This window comes from Pteronotus mesoamericanus, unplaced genomic scaffold (genome assembly GCF_021234165.1).
Source record: "Pteronotus mesoamericanus isolate MK-2021 breed Mesoamerican mustached bat unplaced genomic scaffold, CSHL_Meso_final contig_502, whole genome shotgun sequence".
Lineage (NCBI taxonomy): Eukaryota > Metazoa > Chordata > Mammalia > Chiroptera > Mormoopidae > Pteronotus > Pteronotus mesoamericanus.
Genome location: NW_026555187.1, coordinates 817,423 through 836,592, shown reverse-complemented (window position 1 = coordinate 836,592; position 19,170 = coordinate 817,423). Strand labels below are relative to the sequence as shown.

Sequence of the window (19,170 nt, the reverse complement as noted above, 5' to 3'; positions counted from 1 at the left end):
TAGAGGAAAAACTCAGGGATGCTGTGATCATAGTCATGATCATTTTTTAGAGAAAAATCAACATAATATAATGGAATGGTTCTTGGAACTCCTATTTCATTGGATGATGGTTTTTCAGAGAACCTGCAGACTGGTTCTTACTGTTTGCACTTAACTCCAGCGCGCACTCAGAATCTGAGTTCTGGTGGACTCACTTGCTGCCCAACAGCCCTTCCTCCCTAGGAAGCCTTGGCACCCCCGCTCAGTAGGCCTTGGTACTTGCCCCCCCTCCCCGTAAACCTTGGTACCCGCCCCCCCGCCCCCAGTAAGCCTTCGGTACTATCCCCCAGTAGTGAGCCTTGGCGCCCGCCCTCAGTAAACCTTGATGCTCTTTCCTTGCAGGTCTGGGACCTCAGCGACATTGACAAGGATGGACACCTGGACAGAGATGAGTTCGCTGTGGTAGGCCCCCGCTGTGGCGCTCTTTCTCCATTCTGTTGTTCCTTTCATGCAGCGGGGTAGGGAAGGGTTCAGGACTCATTTTTTCTTTTTTAATTTTTATGAGTTTATTTCAACATAATTAAGATTTTTAAAAAAGTTACAGTAATATATAGAATTTTTTGTGAGTAACCTTCACTCAGATTCCCCAGTGTTACCATTTTATCACATTTATTTGTTTCCCTCCCTTTCTCTCTCTTTCTTTGAGTGTATGTGTATGTGTATACACATCCATGAATCTTTTTTTGAACCATTTTGGAGTAAGTTGCAGACATGATACATTTTAAACCCAAAATACTGCAGTGTGTGTTTCCTAAAACCAGGGGATTCTCTTCAATAACCACTTTCCATTTCAAAATCAGGAAATGAACTTTGACATTATTTATTATAGTATCTATTGTTATAGGTTATACCTTATATATTATTGTGTCTATATGTTATCTAATCTAAGGACATTATTCAGATTTTGCTGTTTATCCCCAAAATGTCCTTTGTAACGAATGAGACTCCAGCCTGGTATGTTAGGTCCTGTAGCCCTGCCTCTGTTGTGTCCTCTCATCTGGGGCAGCTGGGTCTGTCTTTGTGTCGCATGGCCACATGGACATTTGAAGAGTGCAGTTTATAGTGTCCCTCAGCGTGGGCGTGTTGCTGTCCCCGCTGATGATCCAGGCCATGCACTTTCACGGGGCAGGACTGCACCAAGGTGATTGGTGTCATTCTCCTGGGGCATCCATGGGACATGTGATGTCTTATTACATGTCATTCATAAGACGTGACATCTTATTACATGTCATTATGACGGTGTCAGTTCTTGCTCGAGGTCAGAGTGGAGGCTGGGGTTTCTCCCTGCAGTTGCTCTTTTTCTTTGGTCTCAGCCTGATGTGAGAGACACATGGAGACTGAGCACCCTGATACCCCTCTGAGTTGCACCTGCTAGTTCTCCATCCTTCCAGGAGTCTCACCTGCACCAGTTAAGCTTCTGGAGGTTGCAGGTGGTGGTCCTTGCACATTTCCCAGCTGGCCGCCTACGGTCAGGAATTTGTTCCAATCAGAGTGAACCAGTGGATGTGTCCTTTGCTCTGCAGTTTACAATCCTTTACTGGCATGACTTGTGTGGCCCAGTGGGAGCTCCTCCGAGCTGGCTTCTTTGTCCTTTGGTCACATCCCATCATTCTCTGGCCAGTTGCTTCCTCATGACACGATAAGACACTCCTGGCTCCCCTGTATCAGGCATTTTTCCAGGGAGCCCCAGTCCCTGTCATGGAGAATGATGTTGGACACCAGGGCCTGGGCCCTGGCGTGCTCAGTGCCCCTGGGGTGTCCCCGCTCCGCAGTCCTTGCAGCCGATAGCTGGGGAGTAAGTATGCGTGTAGACATGCCGAGCATACCAACATCTGCTTCCATCCGTGCCTAGGCCCAGGCACTCCCACTCTCTTCTTGTCGTGACAGCAGTGGGGCTGTGCGTAGATCGGGCTCTCCTGTGGGCCACCTTCCACACCCCTGCAGCAGCCCCCCGCCTCTTCAGATGCCCGGTGGGCTGGGCTGACCTCCTCTCGAGCCCGCCCTCCTCATCCTGTGCATCTGGCATTCTGTCCCTGCTCTTCCTCCTCTCTCCCTCCCACCTCACTCCCATGTTACTCACTCACCTCATTCCACTGTATCTCAAACAAAGAACAAAGTAACCCCTGTAGTTAAGGGCAAGGCTTTAATAAACAATACGTTCAAATCCCTCCATCTCCAAAGAAAAGAACAAAATTTAAAAAAAAAATTGTGAATTATCTGGGAATACCCAACCATATCCCTAAGATCCATCTTTTGTTCTAAGAATTTTAAACATCTTTAAAATGGGATTTTTTTAATAACATACACATGAAGTGCAGCTTATTATTATTTTAACTATGTGTGCTAAGCCTTTGAGATTTTAAACTTCTAGGTTAAATCTAAACCATTTTACAAGGAAATTCTAGATTTCCCTTACTATTCCCCTCGATCCCTGACACCCAGTCGTACTCAGTTGTGTTTTCCCCACGCACGTCAGCTCTGTTCTGCCTTTTCAGTTTGAGCATTTTCAAAGTTTCTTTGTCATCCTATTATGTTCACTGGCTGTCCATTGTTATTTGTGTGTGTGTGTGTGTGTGTAGTAGAGTATACATAACATCAAATTTACCATCTTAACCATTTTTAAGTGTCCTGTTCAGTGCCATTAAGCACATTCACATTGTTGTGCAGCCGTGCCGCCATCTGTCTCCAGAACTCTCTGTATCTTGCAAAACTGAAACCGTGTCCCTATTACACATCACTCCCCAGCCTCCTCCCTGAGCCCCCTCATTATTTATTTTTTTACATTCCTTCTGACTGCACTTGACTTAGAGTGTTCATATCATTCAAGTGCACTTGGGGGGGTCCTCAGGAGTGGGGTGATTGGCCCAGAGTGAACCTGGAATGTGCCTCTCCTCACATTCATGAGCCCTGAATTTCTTCTTGTTTTGTTTTTATCGTTTGTCATCAGTCAGCCAAGATTTATGTTCTTTTATAAATGGGTCTTAGAATTGTGTCATTTTGTGTTTCTTTTCTTCACTAGCTGGGTATAACATTTTCTTAGAGTTTTTTAATGACCTACCCATGTTAAAGACCTGTTCTCTATGCAAATAGCAACTTAAAAGAGTATTTTGAAGTGAAGAGGGTTGTAATTGTGGTTTGGTTTTGTTACATATTAAAATAAACTTTTAATCCTTGTTTTAGAGAAAATTTCCTTTCCCTGCCTGCCTCAAACAGAAGAGCCACCTGTCCTTTCCTGGAGGTCTCTGTGTCTCCAGAATATCTTGAAGTGCACATAGCTCTCACGGTGTCTTCAGACTTCCGAACTCCAGTATTGGGAAGTTGTTCGCTGTGGAGCCAGTGGCCCTCCTGTGTAGTGAAGGGACGTGTGGAGTCTGGCATGACCGACTTCCTTTTGTACTCATTCAGTCTCACATGATTTAACAAATGTCTTGGAAAATTTTGCATTGGAAATATAGCTTATTAGAAGAGGTTATTTTTTACTGTGTTTACCTTAGGAGTGGCCTCTAAAAGAACTATCTTTGTCTTGTCACTTCAACTCTGATAGAACTGTCCTCTGTCCACTCTCAGCCTAGCCACCTGAATGTGATTCTCTTTTGCACTCACAGGCCATGCACTTGGTGTACCGAGCCCTTGAGAAGGAGCCTGTGCCCTCCGTTTTGCCCCCGTCCCTCATCCCTCCCTCCAAGAGAAAGAAGGCAGTATTCCCGGGCGCTGTGCCTGTCCTGCCTGCCAGCCCCCCACCCAAAGACAGTCTCCGCTCCACGCCTTCTCATGGCAGCGTCAGCAGCCTGAACAGCACGGGCAGCTTGTCTCCCAAGCACAGCATCAAGCAAACGCAGGTACGGTGCCCTCTGTGTACGTGTCCGCTTCTCAGTGCAGCCGTCTGCATGTGTAGAGCTCTAGCAAGATGTTTCTTGGGAGCAAGCATTCTGTGACCCCAAAAAGGACAACACTTATGATTAACTTAAAACTAGTTGTGACAGCTATTTTAGCCCATTTGGGCTGCTGTTAACAGAATACCATAGACTAGATGGTTTGTAAACAACAGACATTTATATCTCATAGTTTAGGAGGATGGAAGTTCAAGATCAAGGCATGGGCAGATTGTGCAACTGGTGGGGGCTTTCTGGCTCATAGGCAGCCGTCGTCTTTCTGTGCTCTCACGCGGTGGAAGGGGTGAGGGAGCTCTCTGGGGTCCATTTATAAGGGCACTAATTCCATTTATGAGGGCTCCACCCTTATCACCTAATTGCCTTCCAAAGGCCCTACCTTCTGACATGATCGCATTCGTGGTTAGAATTTCAACATATGAATTTGGGAGGACACCCATTCAGACCATATCAACAGGGATTTAGAATTAACTTTCTCATTCACGTTCACATAAATACCACCTTTCCTCAAACACACTCAAGTTCCCACCTCCTGGCAGGTTCCCTCCTCAGGTCTCGGCCCCTCCTGCTTCAGGCAGTCCCTGTGTTGGGAGTGGTGTCTCCAGATGGCACTGTGGCACATAGCTTAGTGAGCCCTTCACTCATGGGGGCACCTCATCAAGGAGCCTGGTGTGGCCACACCATTACCCAGCAATGCCCAGGTCCTACCCACGCCACCGGCCTTCTCCCTCTTCCCCACATTCTTCTAGGTTCCCACATCTGGCCTATTCTACAGTGAATTATTACGGTCTGTTTACATACACACGCCTTGTAGCTTTATGAGAGCAGAGTTGGGTCTTTGTAATAGCCTCATTGTCAGGAACATCTCTGGTATTTTGATGCTCAGTGAATGTATGTTGAATGATTAGGTGAGTGAGAGGTTTTATGGAAAGACACACGGGGGTTCAGACTCCACACACGTAACATCTTACATCAAAAAAACTTTTTTTCTTCTGGCAAGTGCCACATCTTTATAAAAGCATATCTTTGAGATTGTCTAAAACTGTAAGAATGTGAACGAGTTACATCTGTAATCATGTTTTGCTTTCTGCCTCATCTGTGGTTTCAAAGGCAAAGCAGTGAATGTGACAAGGACGCCAGCCAGCACCACCATGCGACTTCGGAAAAGGAGAAGTGCATAATCAGACAGTGACTTCTCTTGTTCATGACATATTACCTCTGACTCAGGAGGCTCATTTTCAAGGAGCTGATAGAGCGCACTATTGCACCCTAGAGTTAAAAAAAGGCGATCAGCGGGGGTCAGGTGGCTTGGACACAGGCTAGCACAGCTCCAGAAGTGCCCTGGCCAGGTGGAGGTTAAGGCCCACAGCTGCTAGCCTCTGGTTGGTGAGTTTTACGTGGCTGTCTTCTAGGAAGCCCAGTGTCTAGATGGCCCAGCCAGGTAGCTTTAGCAACTCTCCACCTGGGCCCGGCGTGTTTTGGAGGTCCTTGGGGTGGGGCTGCCGCAGTGACTGTGGAATACGCCCCTGCCCTTGTGGGAAGGCGGGCAAATGATAAGGAAATCAATAAATTAATGAAGGTCTGGCGGCCATAATAAACCAGGACAGGGCCTGGCCTGGAAGTTTCTGGGTGAACAGTGGGGCATGCTCCTACAGGTGGGGCCAGCTGGACAGTCCCTGGTGAGTTCTAGAAACAGGAAGAAGGCCAGGGCAGGGTGAGCAAGGTGACAGTAGGGTGGGGGCAGAGAGGGGGTAAGGCTGGGCACTTAGACCTGTGCAAGCTTTCGCTTTCCAAGATAACCTAGTACCTCCTTGAGTTTGCAGGCTCCTTGCTGAGAGTTCTTGTTCAGTGCTATCGGCCAGGTTAGCGGGTACATACTGTCCTGACAAGGAAACAAGTGGGGCTGAAGTTGCTGACGGACACAGATCAGCCAACCTCATAACCCCCTCCCTGGGGATCTGGTGGCTCTCCCCAGACCCCAGGAGCATGCTTCCTAGGAGCATGCTACCAGTGCCGTCGCCCGCAACTAGACCAGTTTTACTAGTGGCCACCGTTAGGGTCAGAGGTGGGTGTGGAAGTGTGAGTCCCTTTCGGGAATAGGGTCAACTGGCAGAATCACAGATAAGAGAATGAGTATTTCTGGGGACTCACAGTCACCCTACTCTCCCCCCACTTCTCTTACCTCCAAGTCAGCAACACCCTGTCTGTGGCTCCGCCAAGGGCCAGCTGGCCCTGCCTTCATGGCCAGGTGTGGGAGGAAGCCTCTTCCAGCCACCAGGGTCTGTCACCATTCACTGGGGGCCTTTGGCTACTGGGCTGACGTTAAACCCATTTCTAAGGGAAGTCTGTCCCGTGTGGCTTTGTAGCCAAGCAGGCATTGGGGTTTTGCTGCTGACACACCCGGATATCCCAGTAATCATTCTGTTCGCGCAGCAAACTTCAGGACTCCTGTTGTTCCAGGCAGAGACCGTTCTCCCCTTCAGCTCAGCCTGTCTGACCTGCTCGCTCTTCTTCCCTGGGTTTTGCAGTATCTGAGGTTTAGCTTACACCAGCCGCTTGACTTAAAACAGCAAGTGTCATCTTCATTAGAGTTCTGCATGTGCAACTCATCTGACCCTATTCCACAGCAGATGGGAAACAGCTTGCAGGAGTCACATAGTGTGGCAAATAAAATGCAGGTCTCTCTCGCTGCCTGAAGTCTTGCTGCTAGAGCCCTTGCTTTTTTAATTTGGTCCATAGATTCTGACAAGTGTTTTGATCCTTTCCTTGCTGTACTAAGTTATTCTGCTCCATATCCGGAACCCCGAACTGAAACAATCTAGGTGACGTAGTGCCCTGGCTTCCCAGCTTCACTTCCTGGATTCCTAGTGCTCACATCAGGGTCCTGCTGGATTTGGGTAACAAGGGAGCCTTATTGATGAAAAACAGATGAGGAGGAACTTCTCTAGAAAAAGGGGTAGAGGTGCTGTGGAACTTGGTGCCATGAGAGTGCCCAAACTCAGATACGACATATCCAGAATTAGCAATCTTAGGGGCCACCTCCGTGTCCAAAGGGCCTTGAAGCCCCAGAATCAGGAGGTGGAAGGCCCCAGTGGACCCCTGCTGGCATTTGCCCTTCTTTAGTAAACTTGAACAGGCAGTATGAGAGCTCCACGTGTGCCGAGGTCGCCTAGCGCCCGTCTGGCAGGGCAGCGCCCTTCCCCGAGAATGCTGGGCGTGCTCATCAGAGGTTCCCGTCAGTGCTGTGCACACGCTGATGCCTCACCGGGGGGCCGCTGTGTCACATGGAGTCAGGGCAGGGGCAAAGGATGGAGTACAGAATCCTGGCACCTTGGCCATCAGACACCCCTGGTGGCTACAGAGAAGTGTTTGCAGACAGAAGATTGCAGATCGGAAAGGCTGATGTGAGAGCTGGGCCGGTTCTCAGGAGACAGGCCTTCCAAAATGGGTGGTCCGGAGGCTCTTGCCCAACACTCTTGAAGCCCTTCCTGGAAGATCACCCCTGGCAGTAGGGATGGAAGGGCTGTTGGTGGACAGACCTGGTGGGTCTTTACCTCTCTCTCAGCACAAGGAGAATGAGGTGCCGTGATGGAATGCAAAGAGGTGCAGGCTAGCCACTGGGTGAGATTGACTGAGTTAGTATTAACCTCTTTCAGCCTCAGTTTCCCTCTTATAGAGCAGAGATCCTGTCTTCCCTCTAGGCTCATGGAGTCCTGAGGAAGCTTTTCTGCTAAAATGCATGTGAAAGCACTTTACTGATTTATTTTTTTAAGAGAGAGAGAGGGAGAGGAAGGTAGAGAGAAAGAGAAACATAGATTTGTTGTTCCACTTATCCATGCATTCACTGGTTGCTTCTTGTATGTGCCCTGACTGGAGATCGAACCTGCAATCTTGGCATATTGGGACAGTGCTCTAACCAACTGAGCTCCCCAGCTAGTGCTGTGAAAACACTTTAAGTGTGTTTGTAGGTGATGAAAAGCTTGGGGATTAACCATTTAAAAAAAACCCCTTTCAGCCAGCAGTGAACTGGGTGGTGCCAGTGGCAGACAAGATGCGCTTTGATGAGATATTCCTGAAGACCGACCTGGACCTGGATGGCTATGTGAGCGGCCAGGAGGTGAAGGAGATCTTCATGCACTCTGGCCTCAACCAGACCCTTCTAGCACACATATGGTAAGGACAGAGCGATGGACATCTGCTCTTCGTTATTTGGGCCTCTCTGTGACGGGTGATGGCTGTGAATGGTTCAGAGGGGCCCCGTGGAAATGAGGCTGTGCTATATGAAGGGCCGAGGGCTGAGTGGGGGAGGCGAGTGTGATAGTCAGGGGCCTGAAGGGTCTAGGTGTCTCCTACTTTATTTTCCCCAGTCTGATGGGGGCTGAGTGAGGTTCAGGTGTAAAGATCTATTTCACAGTTGTCAGTTCACTTTCCTCCAGCAGGAGGGCCTCTTCTCATCCCCCCAGAGAGCTCTGGGGTGACCTGCTTGAACACCTGGGACCAGTTCTTGCTGGACATTATGCTGGTTCTAGCAGGAGCTCCAGCCTCCATCGGCGTCAGTTGGGGTGGAGGTGCTTGGCCCTGTCACCTCTGGGGGACTGTGCGGTGAGGGCCCCAAAGGCCCAGCAGCCTGGGCAGTGGAGGCTGTGCCCTGTGCAGGCTGGTGACCAGTGCAGGCCGTGGGAGTGGGCGCTGTGTGCTAGCCCGTCGTGTCTACCACCCGCACGCAATGAATAGCCAAGAGGGAGCCCCCTCCTGCCCCAACAGCTCCTCCTCGATCAACCTTTGGGTAGGAAGCTCAGGTGGGAGGCCAGCACTGATCCCCCAGGGTGGGATGTTCAGTAGAAAAGGCGTTGCTCTATGGTCTGTTTTTATCATTGTCATCCAGTTTTTAAAAGTATGGGTTCCATGACTGGTACTAGCTGCTCTGGGTGAATCCTGAACCTGAAGTCTGTGATGTGTAATTTAGCCCTCCCCGTGTTTCTCCCAGGGCCCTGGCCGATACGAGGCAAACAGGGAAGTTAAGCAAAGACCAATTCGCGTTAGCTATGTATTTCATTCAGCAGAAGGTCAGTAAAGGCATCGACCCCCCTCAGGTCCTCTCGCCAGACATGATCCCACCCTCAGAGAGAGGCACCCCTATCCCGGTGAGTAGCAGCTGGTGCGCCCCTGACTTGTTTGAATCTCTTCCACAGCCCGCCACCAGGTGGCGCTGGCGGCCCGTGTGAGCCTGCCCTAGGGGCCTCTGGGGTGTCTAGATGTCCAGGCAGCTCCCACGCGCGGGCACAGCGGGGAGGGGGAGAGAGATGGTTTTATCCCTCATTCTAAGACCTGTTAGTCCCTGCTGTGTGGTGAGGTCAGTGTGGTAATATGTGACCCCACACCTGAATTTGGTTCCAGGACAGCTCAAGTTCTCTTGGATCGGGGGAGTTCACTGGTGTTAAAGAACTCGATGATATCAGTCAGGAGATCGCCCAGCTACAAAGGTATGTGAGCGTGGCTCCTTCCCCTCAGACTCCTGTTCTCACACAAACCCTGCCCCTGGCTGCTATCAGAAGTGTTAGAGAGGCTTCAGAGACTCTGGAAAGTTGACCATCAATAGTTTGTTCATTAAAAGCAAAGGGACACAGACTTTCCTGAGTTTCTGAAGTGGCTTAATGAGCTCGCATAGATGAGCGTTTCGTTGGAGCCAGTGTGGGTTGTGGGGTCTCAGACAGGTGGTCGCCAGGCAGCACCAGCACCTCCCTCTACCCTCATCAGAGGCCTTGTTATCTCTGACACATAAATCGACTGGGTCTCGGGTGGCGTGTTCATGGCTTAGGATTGACAGCTAATCTGTTAGAGAGGCCTCCCATCCAGGTTTCCAGCTCCACTCCCTGTGCCCACTGCCTCGGTTTCCCCACATGTGAATGAGGGCTTTGGACAGAGTGTGTGTACTCTCAGAGTCTGGCATAAAGAAATATACCCACTTCCTGTATGCCCCTGTGATCCTCATCAGAACTGCATCCTCTTTTTAGTTAATTCTGGGGAAGGGTACTCTCTCCTTACTTCCGGGCATGAACAGAAGGGCCAGAGGCACTTTGCTCTCCATGGGAAGGAGAGCACTTGGTCCAAAAAGGAAAATGGCAACACTTTGCCAGAGTGAGCTGAATCCCACTTACAACTGGGGGCCGTCAGCACAGCAGAGCCCTGAGAAGCAAAGGCAAGTCAGTTATCAGATAGGAACATTTGTGGGGTTACAAAGACTCAGCCTGGGCTGCTGAAGAAGCCAGACCCCCACCTTCATGCTCAGTCCAGAGGACGGCTCCCGTTCTGCCATCTCCAGGGGCTGTGTCTTCCAAATCAGAGATCAATGCGGGCAGCCTGGCAAGGCTGAGAGGGTCTGTGGAGATGGAGGCCAGTGTCCAAGAGCCCCAGCGGGCTGTTAATCAGGACTGCAGGTGGAGGAGGGGTAGGGGCCTTCCAGTGCAAGGGTGAGCATCTTGGAAGGAGCACCAATGTCCGAGTCAGGCCAGGCCAGCGCCTGCAGCTGAGCAGCCTTCTTGTGCAAGTGCTGGGTTCTGGTGGAGGAGGCGGAGTGTGTTGGCCAGCAATGTTCCTGCCACGGAGGTAGCCTCTTTGGGCACGAGAGGAGTGTCTCAGTGCGTTTGGGGCTGCTATAAGAAAATGCCATAGACTGGGGGCCTTAATCAACAGACATTTACTTCTTGAGGCTCTGGAGACGGCCAGTCCAAGGTCAGGGTCGCGGCAGATCTAGTGTCTGTCTGATGAAGCCGCCCCTTGGTTTGCAGATGGCTGTCTTCTTGCTGCGCCTTCACATGGCAGAGGAGGTCAGGGGGCTCTCTGGGGTCTTTTTTATAAGGGCACTAACCCTGTTTGTGAGGGCTCCATCCAGCCTCATGACCTGATCACCTCACAAAAGCCCCACCTCCTAATACCATTGCGTAGGGTTTCAGCTTATGGATTTGGTGAGGGGCACAGACATTTGGTCCATGTGGAGGAGAGCAAGGCTGGTTTCTGCCACCAGGGCTCAGGGGAACTGTGTCCAGTTGAGAAGACAGGAAGGGCCCTGCTGAGCACCTGGTGTATGCACAGTGGCCAACCACAGCCTCCCGTGAAGGGGTAGCTGGAGGTGGCCCCGGGGACCAGGGAGCCTCACTGCTACTTTTTGCTACTTGCTTTCTGGACATTCCCACCTCACTTGCATCTCTAAGCTTCTCACCATGGCTTCCCCAGCCAATCTTTGCCTTCCTATCCTGGTGTCTGGAACATTCTTCCACTATGTTTTCCATTCATAGGCCACCTCCCTGAGACTCCTTCTCTTTTCTTACCCTGTTGGATTTCCCTTTGTGGCCCATAGGTGTATTCACTTGTGCATTGATCTGTCACTTGTCTGCCTCACTGGACTGTGTGCTCCATGAGGGTAGAGGCCTCTTGTGGTGTGTCCCTGCGACCTCGGCACTCGGTGTTTCTGAGCAGTAGATGCTCACTACTGAGTGAGCGAGTGAATGTAAGATTTGGAGAGTATTACTTTTCCCTTTTTTTTTTTTGCTGCAAGTGTAACAGCTTAAAACATCACACATGTATTAGCGCACAGCTCTGTAGACCAGAAGTCCCAGTGGGTTTGACCGGGCTCCCTGGTCAGGGTCTCAAAAAGCTGAGGTCAAGGTGTTGTTGACTGAGAGGGAGAGAAGAGGACAAGGGGAAGCAGTAGAGACTGCGATGAGAGGGGAGAGAAAGGGAGAGAAGGGGACAGGAAGGGAGGAATCCGAATCTAGTTCATGGGGTTCCTTTCCACTGGGTACTTGTTCTGCCTCTTCCCCTGTGAAACCTCAGTCTTTAAAGTCCTTCACACCATGAGCATTACTTTGACTCCCTCTTTGAAAATCCTTTGCTTTAAAAGGCCCTTGGGGCCACAGTGGGAGCGGTGTCTCTCACACCCACAGGTGTCACCCATGCTCTCAGGCGAGGGGGTCGCCTACGGTGCATGATCCCTGGGGTCATTCCTGGGCTTCTGCCCCCACCTTGGGGTCAGTCAGGGTGGGTTTCCATAAGGACGGACGCAGCTGGGTCTTGCAAAGTTGGGTGGAGGGTCTGCACTTGGGCACCGGTTGCTCTCTTCCTCTGTGCTTTCCTGAAATACCTTTAAACACGCAGGGAGAAATACTCACTGGAACAAGACATTAGGGAAAAAGAAGAGGCCATCAGACAGAAGACGAACGAGGTGCAGGTAAGCATGGTGCTCCTTTCGGTCGGGGTGACCTGTGCCAGCTGCAGCACAGGGAGCCCCATCAGTGGGGCAGGAGGCGGCCCTGCTCTCACTGGAGACTGGGGCTCAGTGGGGGCTTGCCAGTGAATTTTCTTAAGTTCCATATAATCATAGACGGGGGCTTTTTTTTCTTTCTTGAGATACATAATTCACATTGTGTGCAATTCACTGTTCCAGAGTATACAGTAATCAGTGGTGTTTAACATACTATCTTGCTTTACCATCGTCTCTAGTCCTAGAACATTTTTATCACCCCGAAAAGATACCATTAGTAATCACTCCCCATCCCCTCCTGCAGAAGGCACTAATCTTTCTGTCTCTATGGATTTTGTCTTTTCTGGACATTTTATATAAATGGGATCATACAACATGTGGCCTTTTGTGTCTGGCTTCTCTCGCTCAGCCTGAGTTTGTGAGGTTCAGACAGTGGCCTCTGACCTGTCCTCAGGGCGTTCCTGCTCAGAGTGTGTGTTTCCTGGTGGGTGGTGGTGATGGCAGGGACTCGGGTCACCTTACTGCCTGGGCGCAGATTCTCCTTAGTAGCTGTGCAACTTCAGGCAAGTTATGTAACCTCCCCAGGCCTTGTGTGACATTGGTAATGAGTGTTTTAGTTTTTCGTTGCGGGGCTGCTGCATGGGGTCTGGTGGCAGGTGCTCAGCGCTCCCTTGGGGTGGACCAAGCTAGTCAGTGAGCAGAAGGGAGGCTCTCCCAGAAACAGAATGGTCAGCACTTGGGAGCTACACTCTTGAAGAGATATAAGTTCCTGCAATGTCTCAGGTGTGAATGGATAGAGAAGGCGCTGCCACTGGGAGAAGACTGCCCCTGAGGCGGCCGTGGGGCCCTGAGAGTGAGGCTGCGTTGGGGCTGCCTCTGCCTGGGGGCCTTGAGTGCTCTGAACTCAGAGCTGGGGGGAGAGGGGCACAGCCAAGAGGTTAGGACGCCAGCTCGCCGCATCCCACCTGGGTGACCGGGGGAGGGTGGCTTAGCTTCCTGGCCTTCATCTCTAGGTGGGATGGCAGTGAGTGTCAGTGCATGGACTGCTCTGCACAGAGCCGAGAGCAGCGTCTGGCTGCAGTGTGTGCCACCTGAGTGGCTGGTTCGATCTGGGCCACTTCCAAGGGCGGGGACCTGAGCTGGGCTAGGGAAAGCCAATTTAGGCTCATGGGGTGCTGGGAAACTCTCCTGCTTGTTCCCTGCACTTACGCACAAGGGACTGGAGAACTTCATGGGACACAGGGCGGACGGCACTCAGTGCCTGCTCACCAGCCTGGGGGAAGTGGCCTCTGTCATAGCTTCAGGCTGCAGAACGAGTGGTCGGGACTCTTGTCGGTTCATGCCGTGCTGTGTCCAGACCCTTCTTCACTGGCTCCTCGCTCTCTGTATCAGTCTGTCCCACTGGTCTGTATGTCTGCTCTATGCCAGTACCACACTGTCTTGATGACTGTAGGTTTGTGGTAGGTTTTGAAATCAAAAAGTATGAATCTGTCATCTTTGTTCTTCTTTTTCAAGATTTTATTGGTTAGTCTGGCTCCCTTGAAGTTCCTTATGAAGTCTGGGATCTGCTTGTTCGTCTCTGCACAGGAGCTACCTGGGGTTCTGGCGGGGATCGCATTGAGTCTGTGGGCTGTATGGGTTATGCCTTTCCTCCCTTTCCTCAGGTACCTCCCCAGCTCTGACCCCAGCACCCGTCTTAAACATGAGCTGGCGGGTCTTCATCCCTGGTGCTCTTCAGTGGCTCCTTATCTGTTACAGAACAAGGCCCAGACTCCCTTCCAGGCCCAGGCTGTTGGCTACCTGCCGCCCCAGGCTGCCACTCTGGGCCAGACCCGCTTCCCCACTTCGCCCCCCCTCCCCCATCACCCATCCTTCCCTCAGATGTGATAAACCCACACCTCCCACTCTCCACCCCCAACCCTCTTTCAGACATTCTGTGTTACCTCCCAAACTTGACAGACTTGGGATGTGCTCCATGATTTAAAGGTCATGGGCAGGGAGACTGGGGAACAGAGAACCCAGCACCCCAAAATAACTTAGAGATGCATTTTGCCTGGTGAGAGAGGAGAGAGCTGTGATGTTCCTGTCTTCCAGGCAGGGAGAGGGAAATCCTGCGGCTTCTTCAGGTTCTTCGGGTGTTGTCCTGAAAAGGCGCCAGCCGCCGCAGCTCAGGCTAGCCCTGGGGATCGGCCCTACTACCTGTGCTTCCTCACCTGCTCAGGTGCTCTCAGGTTTGCACTTGCCTGTGATTCCACAGCGACCACCTTGCCCAGGCCACCATCACATCTCCCTGGGCCCAGCCTGAAGCCCCTCCCCGCCATCCTGGCTCCCTGTGTCTGCCCCTCGGGCTACATTCTCTTTTGCCACCCTATTTCAGGTAAATAAGATACCCCATATTACACTTGTCTGGTTGAAAACCAGAAATGAGGAGCCTCCTGTCCTGTCCTTGGCCCCAGAGGTACGGTGGATTCCTACCAGGAGGGCTTCCTGTTCATGTTTAAAAAGCGACATCTATGCATATTCTCCCTTTCCTGTTTGGATGAGCACCAGGGTGGAACACACATGTGCTCTGTTGCACCCTTGTTTGTTTCATATTGTAACTTGGAGCCTGAGGTGCACCGTCCCTGGTCCCTTGAGTGGGCTGTACCGTGAGTCATCACCAGCCCTGCCTGGTTGCATTTGCATTGTTGATGATTTTGCTGTTACAGATGTTTATGTTTTCACACGCCGCACACATCTTTAAGGATGTTTTTCCTAGTGGCATAGTTGTCGGGGCCAAGGCTTCCTGCACTGACCATCTTTGTAGATACGACTGACTTGGAGGGGCTTTAGCAATGGAGAATCAGCAGGTCCCCCTCCCACACCGAACGACCTGCGGGGACTTCCTGTTGCAGAAGCGAGTGTAGCCTCTGCCACCCTTATTCTGTTTTCCTTTACTCCGGCTGGAGTGGACACCCCTGCCCCACTCAGAGCCTCTGTGGCCCCTTCCACCAGGCCTCTCTGGTGGATCTTTGAATTTACTTGAGACTGGTGAACATGGAGCGCATCTGAGATGCCACGGTCACATTCCTGCCACTTTTTCTGGATGTTGCCTGTTTGTTCTTCAGGTCCATCCTAAATGGTGCTTCCACTGGGGTCTTCTCCACCCATATAGTATCAGTCTGGTCTTCCTGTGTCCCCTGTGACTCTGACAGCACCCTTGCTGTCTCTCGTGCTTTTCGTCTCAGTTCATCTGTGCTCAGGTGACACCGCTCCCCTGACCACCCCTTGCCACAGGTCACTAGAGAGCTCTTCTCTCCAGGGACCCAGCCCCTCTCCTGGTGCCTGGCCTCTCTTAGGCCATTGGTAACTATTTGCTGAGGGACTTAATGAAAGATTGAGCCAAGTCACTCAGCGGAGATGCACACATTAGCAGTGGGTGTGTGCAGGTGCTACCCTGAGCATGAGTGTCCAGGGCCTCCCGCCCGGGCTGTGACCTCTCATATCAGCATGGCCCGCTTTCACCAGTCTCACGTCCAGTCACACAACCTGTCCCTAGGAATTACAGAATGACTTAGACCGGGAAACAAGCAGTTTACAAGAGCTGGAAGCTCAGAAACAGGATGCCCAGGACCGCCTGGACGAAATGGACCAGCAGAAGGCCAAGCTCCGAGACATGCTGAGTGACGTCAGGCAGAAGTGCCAGGACGAGACTCAGATGGTGAGTCACACCCGGGCCCAGCACGGGGAGGGAGCTTCCTGAGGACTTCTCAGAACTCACGATGCCCTTGAAGTACAATGTGGAGAATCCTGCCAGTTTAACAAAGTAGTTGGACATGTCATTTGGAAAAGTATCATGCATTTGGGGCCTGACCTCAGTCTCACCTGTCAAGTCATAAGAGCGAATATGGTCCCCCCTCCCCGGATACACAGCCCGTGCTGGCCCGTGCCTGACAGCATGGGTGTCCGGCACACCCCTCTCCCTCCTCTGCTGTCTTCACTGCCCATTAGAAACCAGGGAGAGGCTGTAGCCTCAGCAGATTGTAAAACCTTCTGAGGCCTTGTGTGGGGACGTTCAGCCCCTAGGGACAGATAGGTTGCCTTGCTTGTTCCAGCTTGAGCTTGAGCTCCCCTTTATCCCGAAGTGACTTTCTGCCTGTCACATGGGGTGAGCATGTCGGCCTCGCCATTTCTGCCTTTCTCTTGGGTATGGAGAGAGGGCCCATGAGAAAGTCAGGCACCTGGCCTCCCTGAGTTAGCGCATTCCAGGACCGTGAACTAAGAATTCTCCCTTGGAGCCACATTTCATCTTGTTTCAGATTTCCTCGTTGAAGACCCAGATCCAGTCCCAGGAATCCGACCTGAAGTCCCAGGAGGATGACCTGAACCGGGCCAAATCAGAGCTGAACCGGCTGCAGCAGGAAGAGACCCAGCTGGAGCAGAGCATCCAGGCTGGGAAGGTTCAACTGGAAACCATTATCAAGTCCCTGAAGTCCACACAAGATGAAATTAACCAGGTATCTCCCTGGGAGCGGGCGCAGCCAAGGCCGGCTGTGGCCTGGGGGCTTCTGGCAAGGGGGGCAGCTGCTGTGAGCTCTCCTGTTGATGTGTGACTGGCCGGCCCACGTGTCTGTCCTGAGACCGCATGCTCCCTTTGCTCTTATATGTAGGTATTCTTCTTGGAAACCATCCTGCTGGCCTGGAGGTTAGGCTCTGAGAACCCCCAGCATGTGTTTCAGCATCATGTTGATTTTGGCCTCACCGTGTTTCCTCTTCCCCGCCTGAGGGCACCTCATTTCCAGGGAGTGAGCGGGGCAGGGTGAAGGCATTAAGTTAAATGAACAGCTCACTGGAAGAGAGCTTTGGGTTCAGGAAATTATCTCGCCAGCCTGGTCCTTGCACAAGCAAGAGAGTGAGGGTCAGAGCCTCTCTGTCCGCGTGCGATCCGAAGACCATTAGATCAAGGACGCCCCACCCTGTAATGAGCATTGCAGAATGCAGGGCTCGTCCAGTTCTTTAAGCTGCCTGGGCCGCCCCTCCCCATCCTGCTCCGGTGCGAAGGTCACGTGGCCTGCCGCACTGCTTACCAGCAGGAGAGCTCTTTTCCTGCTCCCCTATATGTGACAGCCATAGGACTCACTGTTGGCCCTTCGGTGCCCCACCTGCAGAGTGGGGGTAGCGTCAGCCCTTGGCAAATTCGAAAGAGCTATTAGTGCTTCCTCTCTTGACTAAATAGAGCTCTTTGTTCTCTTTCCTAGTTTATAGACAAAAGTTGATCACAAACATGTACTGCGGGAGAATTAATATCCAAATTGTTCCTTGTTGTTAACATCTCTAGGATTATTTTAAATCTTCTTAGAATTTGTAAAATCCAAATAGGAGCCGAGATTGAAGTGTATGTCAGTAATAATCATGATGATGAGAACAGTAATGCCCACCCAGCCAGACTCTGTCTTACCCATCATTTCCAACGGCCCCCTTTGGAGAAGAGGAAACAGAGGCTAGGTCACTGGCTTGAGGTCACGTCCTGTGTACAAGACATTTAAAGTACACGCCTCGGTCTATCTGACCTCATAGATTGTCTTCCTTTCTTGGGCCTCATGTGCTTTCTCCAAAACAAGGAGAAGCAAATGGGGTAATCAGAACCCAGTAAAATAAAGTGACTGTCAAAAATCACTCTGAACACATTGCGAATCTGGGTTTTGTCCAATTTCATTTTTTTCAGAATCAACAAATGTTTGTTTGAACACATGCCTCTCTCAGGCTGGGGGATACAAAGAGGTCTCTTGGGGCCATGAGAAGGGCCTCGTCTTATAAACATGGTGACAGGGGTCACCTACTCCTTGGACGGGTAATTTAGTTACCCAAGTGAATTGCTCAGGGTTGGGTGGTAGGAGAAAAAATGTCTTGCTTGAGACTTTTTCCTTAAACCCCATTTGATGCAAGTAATGTCTTTGTTGTGCAGGCAAGAAGCAAACTTGCCCAGCTGCACGAAAGCCAGCAGGAAGCCCACAGGAGCCTGGAGCAGTATGATGAGGCGCTCGATGGGGCCCATGGCGCCAGCCTGACCAACTTAGCTGACCTGAGCGAGGGCGTCTCCTTGACAGAGAGGGGCAGTTTTGGAGCCATGGTAAAGGTCGAATAAACATACTCTAGTCCTGGGATTAGGTCCCACACTGGGGTCCGAGGATGCTCCTCCCACTTGGTTCTGCACTTGCCAGCCTTGTTCTATCCAAGTGCAGGGTGTTTCTTATTTTCACTGCTGCTTTGAGAGTCCCTACCAGCCCTGGAGCCCAGCATATGTGGCCCTGCTCCATCCAGGACAAAGCCTGGGATAGGCCTGAATCCTCTGTAAAACCACTCTTTAAAGACTTCCATCGTCATGGGCCAACCACCCAAATGTGGAAGGCTTCCCAAACTTAACCACACTTGGATCAGTCTCCCAAATTGTGAAACCCACATCCTACTGATGGTGTGGGTTTGTTTCCACAAGGAGCACCTTGAAAATCAAATGCATTGATAAAGATCAAGAAAATGACAGCCCTCCTGGGACACGGCTGGCTTACCTGTGAATTGGCCTCTGTGTGGAAATTTTGGTTACGTTTGAAACCTTGGCACTTGAGTCCAAACCTCATGACCCTGGGGACCCTGATCAAGGCCTGAGGGACTGCGGACCTCTGAAGGTGCTGTGGGCTCTCAGGCTGCTGGCATCCAGCAGGTGTTACTTTTTCTTCAGATTGTCACATCTCCCCGTTCCCACAGTCTGTCTTTGAAGCCCTGAGCCTGGTGCGTGCTATTTCCAGTTTCGTCTGGCGGAGGACAGCGCCTCTGTGCTCTTGAGGGCCCCGGTGGGACGTGGTTGGTCTTGATGGATTTGGTGTGCTTTGCTCCCAAGGCCTTTACCAGCTCACCCTGCACACTGCGCCTCTCTCTTCCAGGGCTCCCCCTCCGAGCCCCCCCTTCTGCTCCCAGCCCTGTTTGCTTCCTGGATTCCTTTCCGCC

The 19,170-nt window shown here is 51.5% G+C and overlaps 1 protein-coding gene across 1 annotated transcript in view; it reads left to right on the top strand.

The window, feature by feature from the left end:
* Window positions 1-19,170, top strand: part of EPS15L1 (epidermal growth factor receptor pathway substrate 15 like 1) — a 92,312-nt gene that overhangs the window by 36,975 nt on the left and 36,167 nt on the right. The window contains exons 9-17 of the mRNA XM_054578847.1: window positions 382-441; window positions 3,645-3,878; window positions 7,945-8,102; window positions 8,917-9,073; window positions 9,327-9,412; window positions 12,084-12,156; window positions 15,728-15,889; window positions 16,488-16,685; window positions 18,134-18,298. Of these exons, the coding sequence (XP_054434822.1) occupies window positions 382-441; window positions 3,645-3,878; window positions 7,945-8,102; window positions 8,917-9,073; window positions 9,327-9,412; window positions 12,084-12,156; window positions 15,728-15,889; window positions 16,488-16,685; window positions 18,134-18,298 (1,293 nt within the window). The remainder of the gene's footprint in view (window positions 1-381; window positions 442-3,644; window positions 3,879-7,944; window positions 8,103-8,916; window positions 9,074-9,326; window positions 9,413-12,083; window positions 12,157-15,727; window positions 15,890-16,487; window positions 16,686-18,133; window positions 18,299-19,170) is intronic.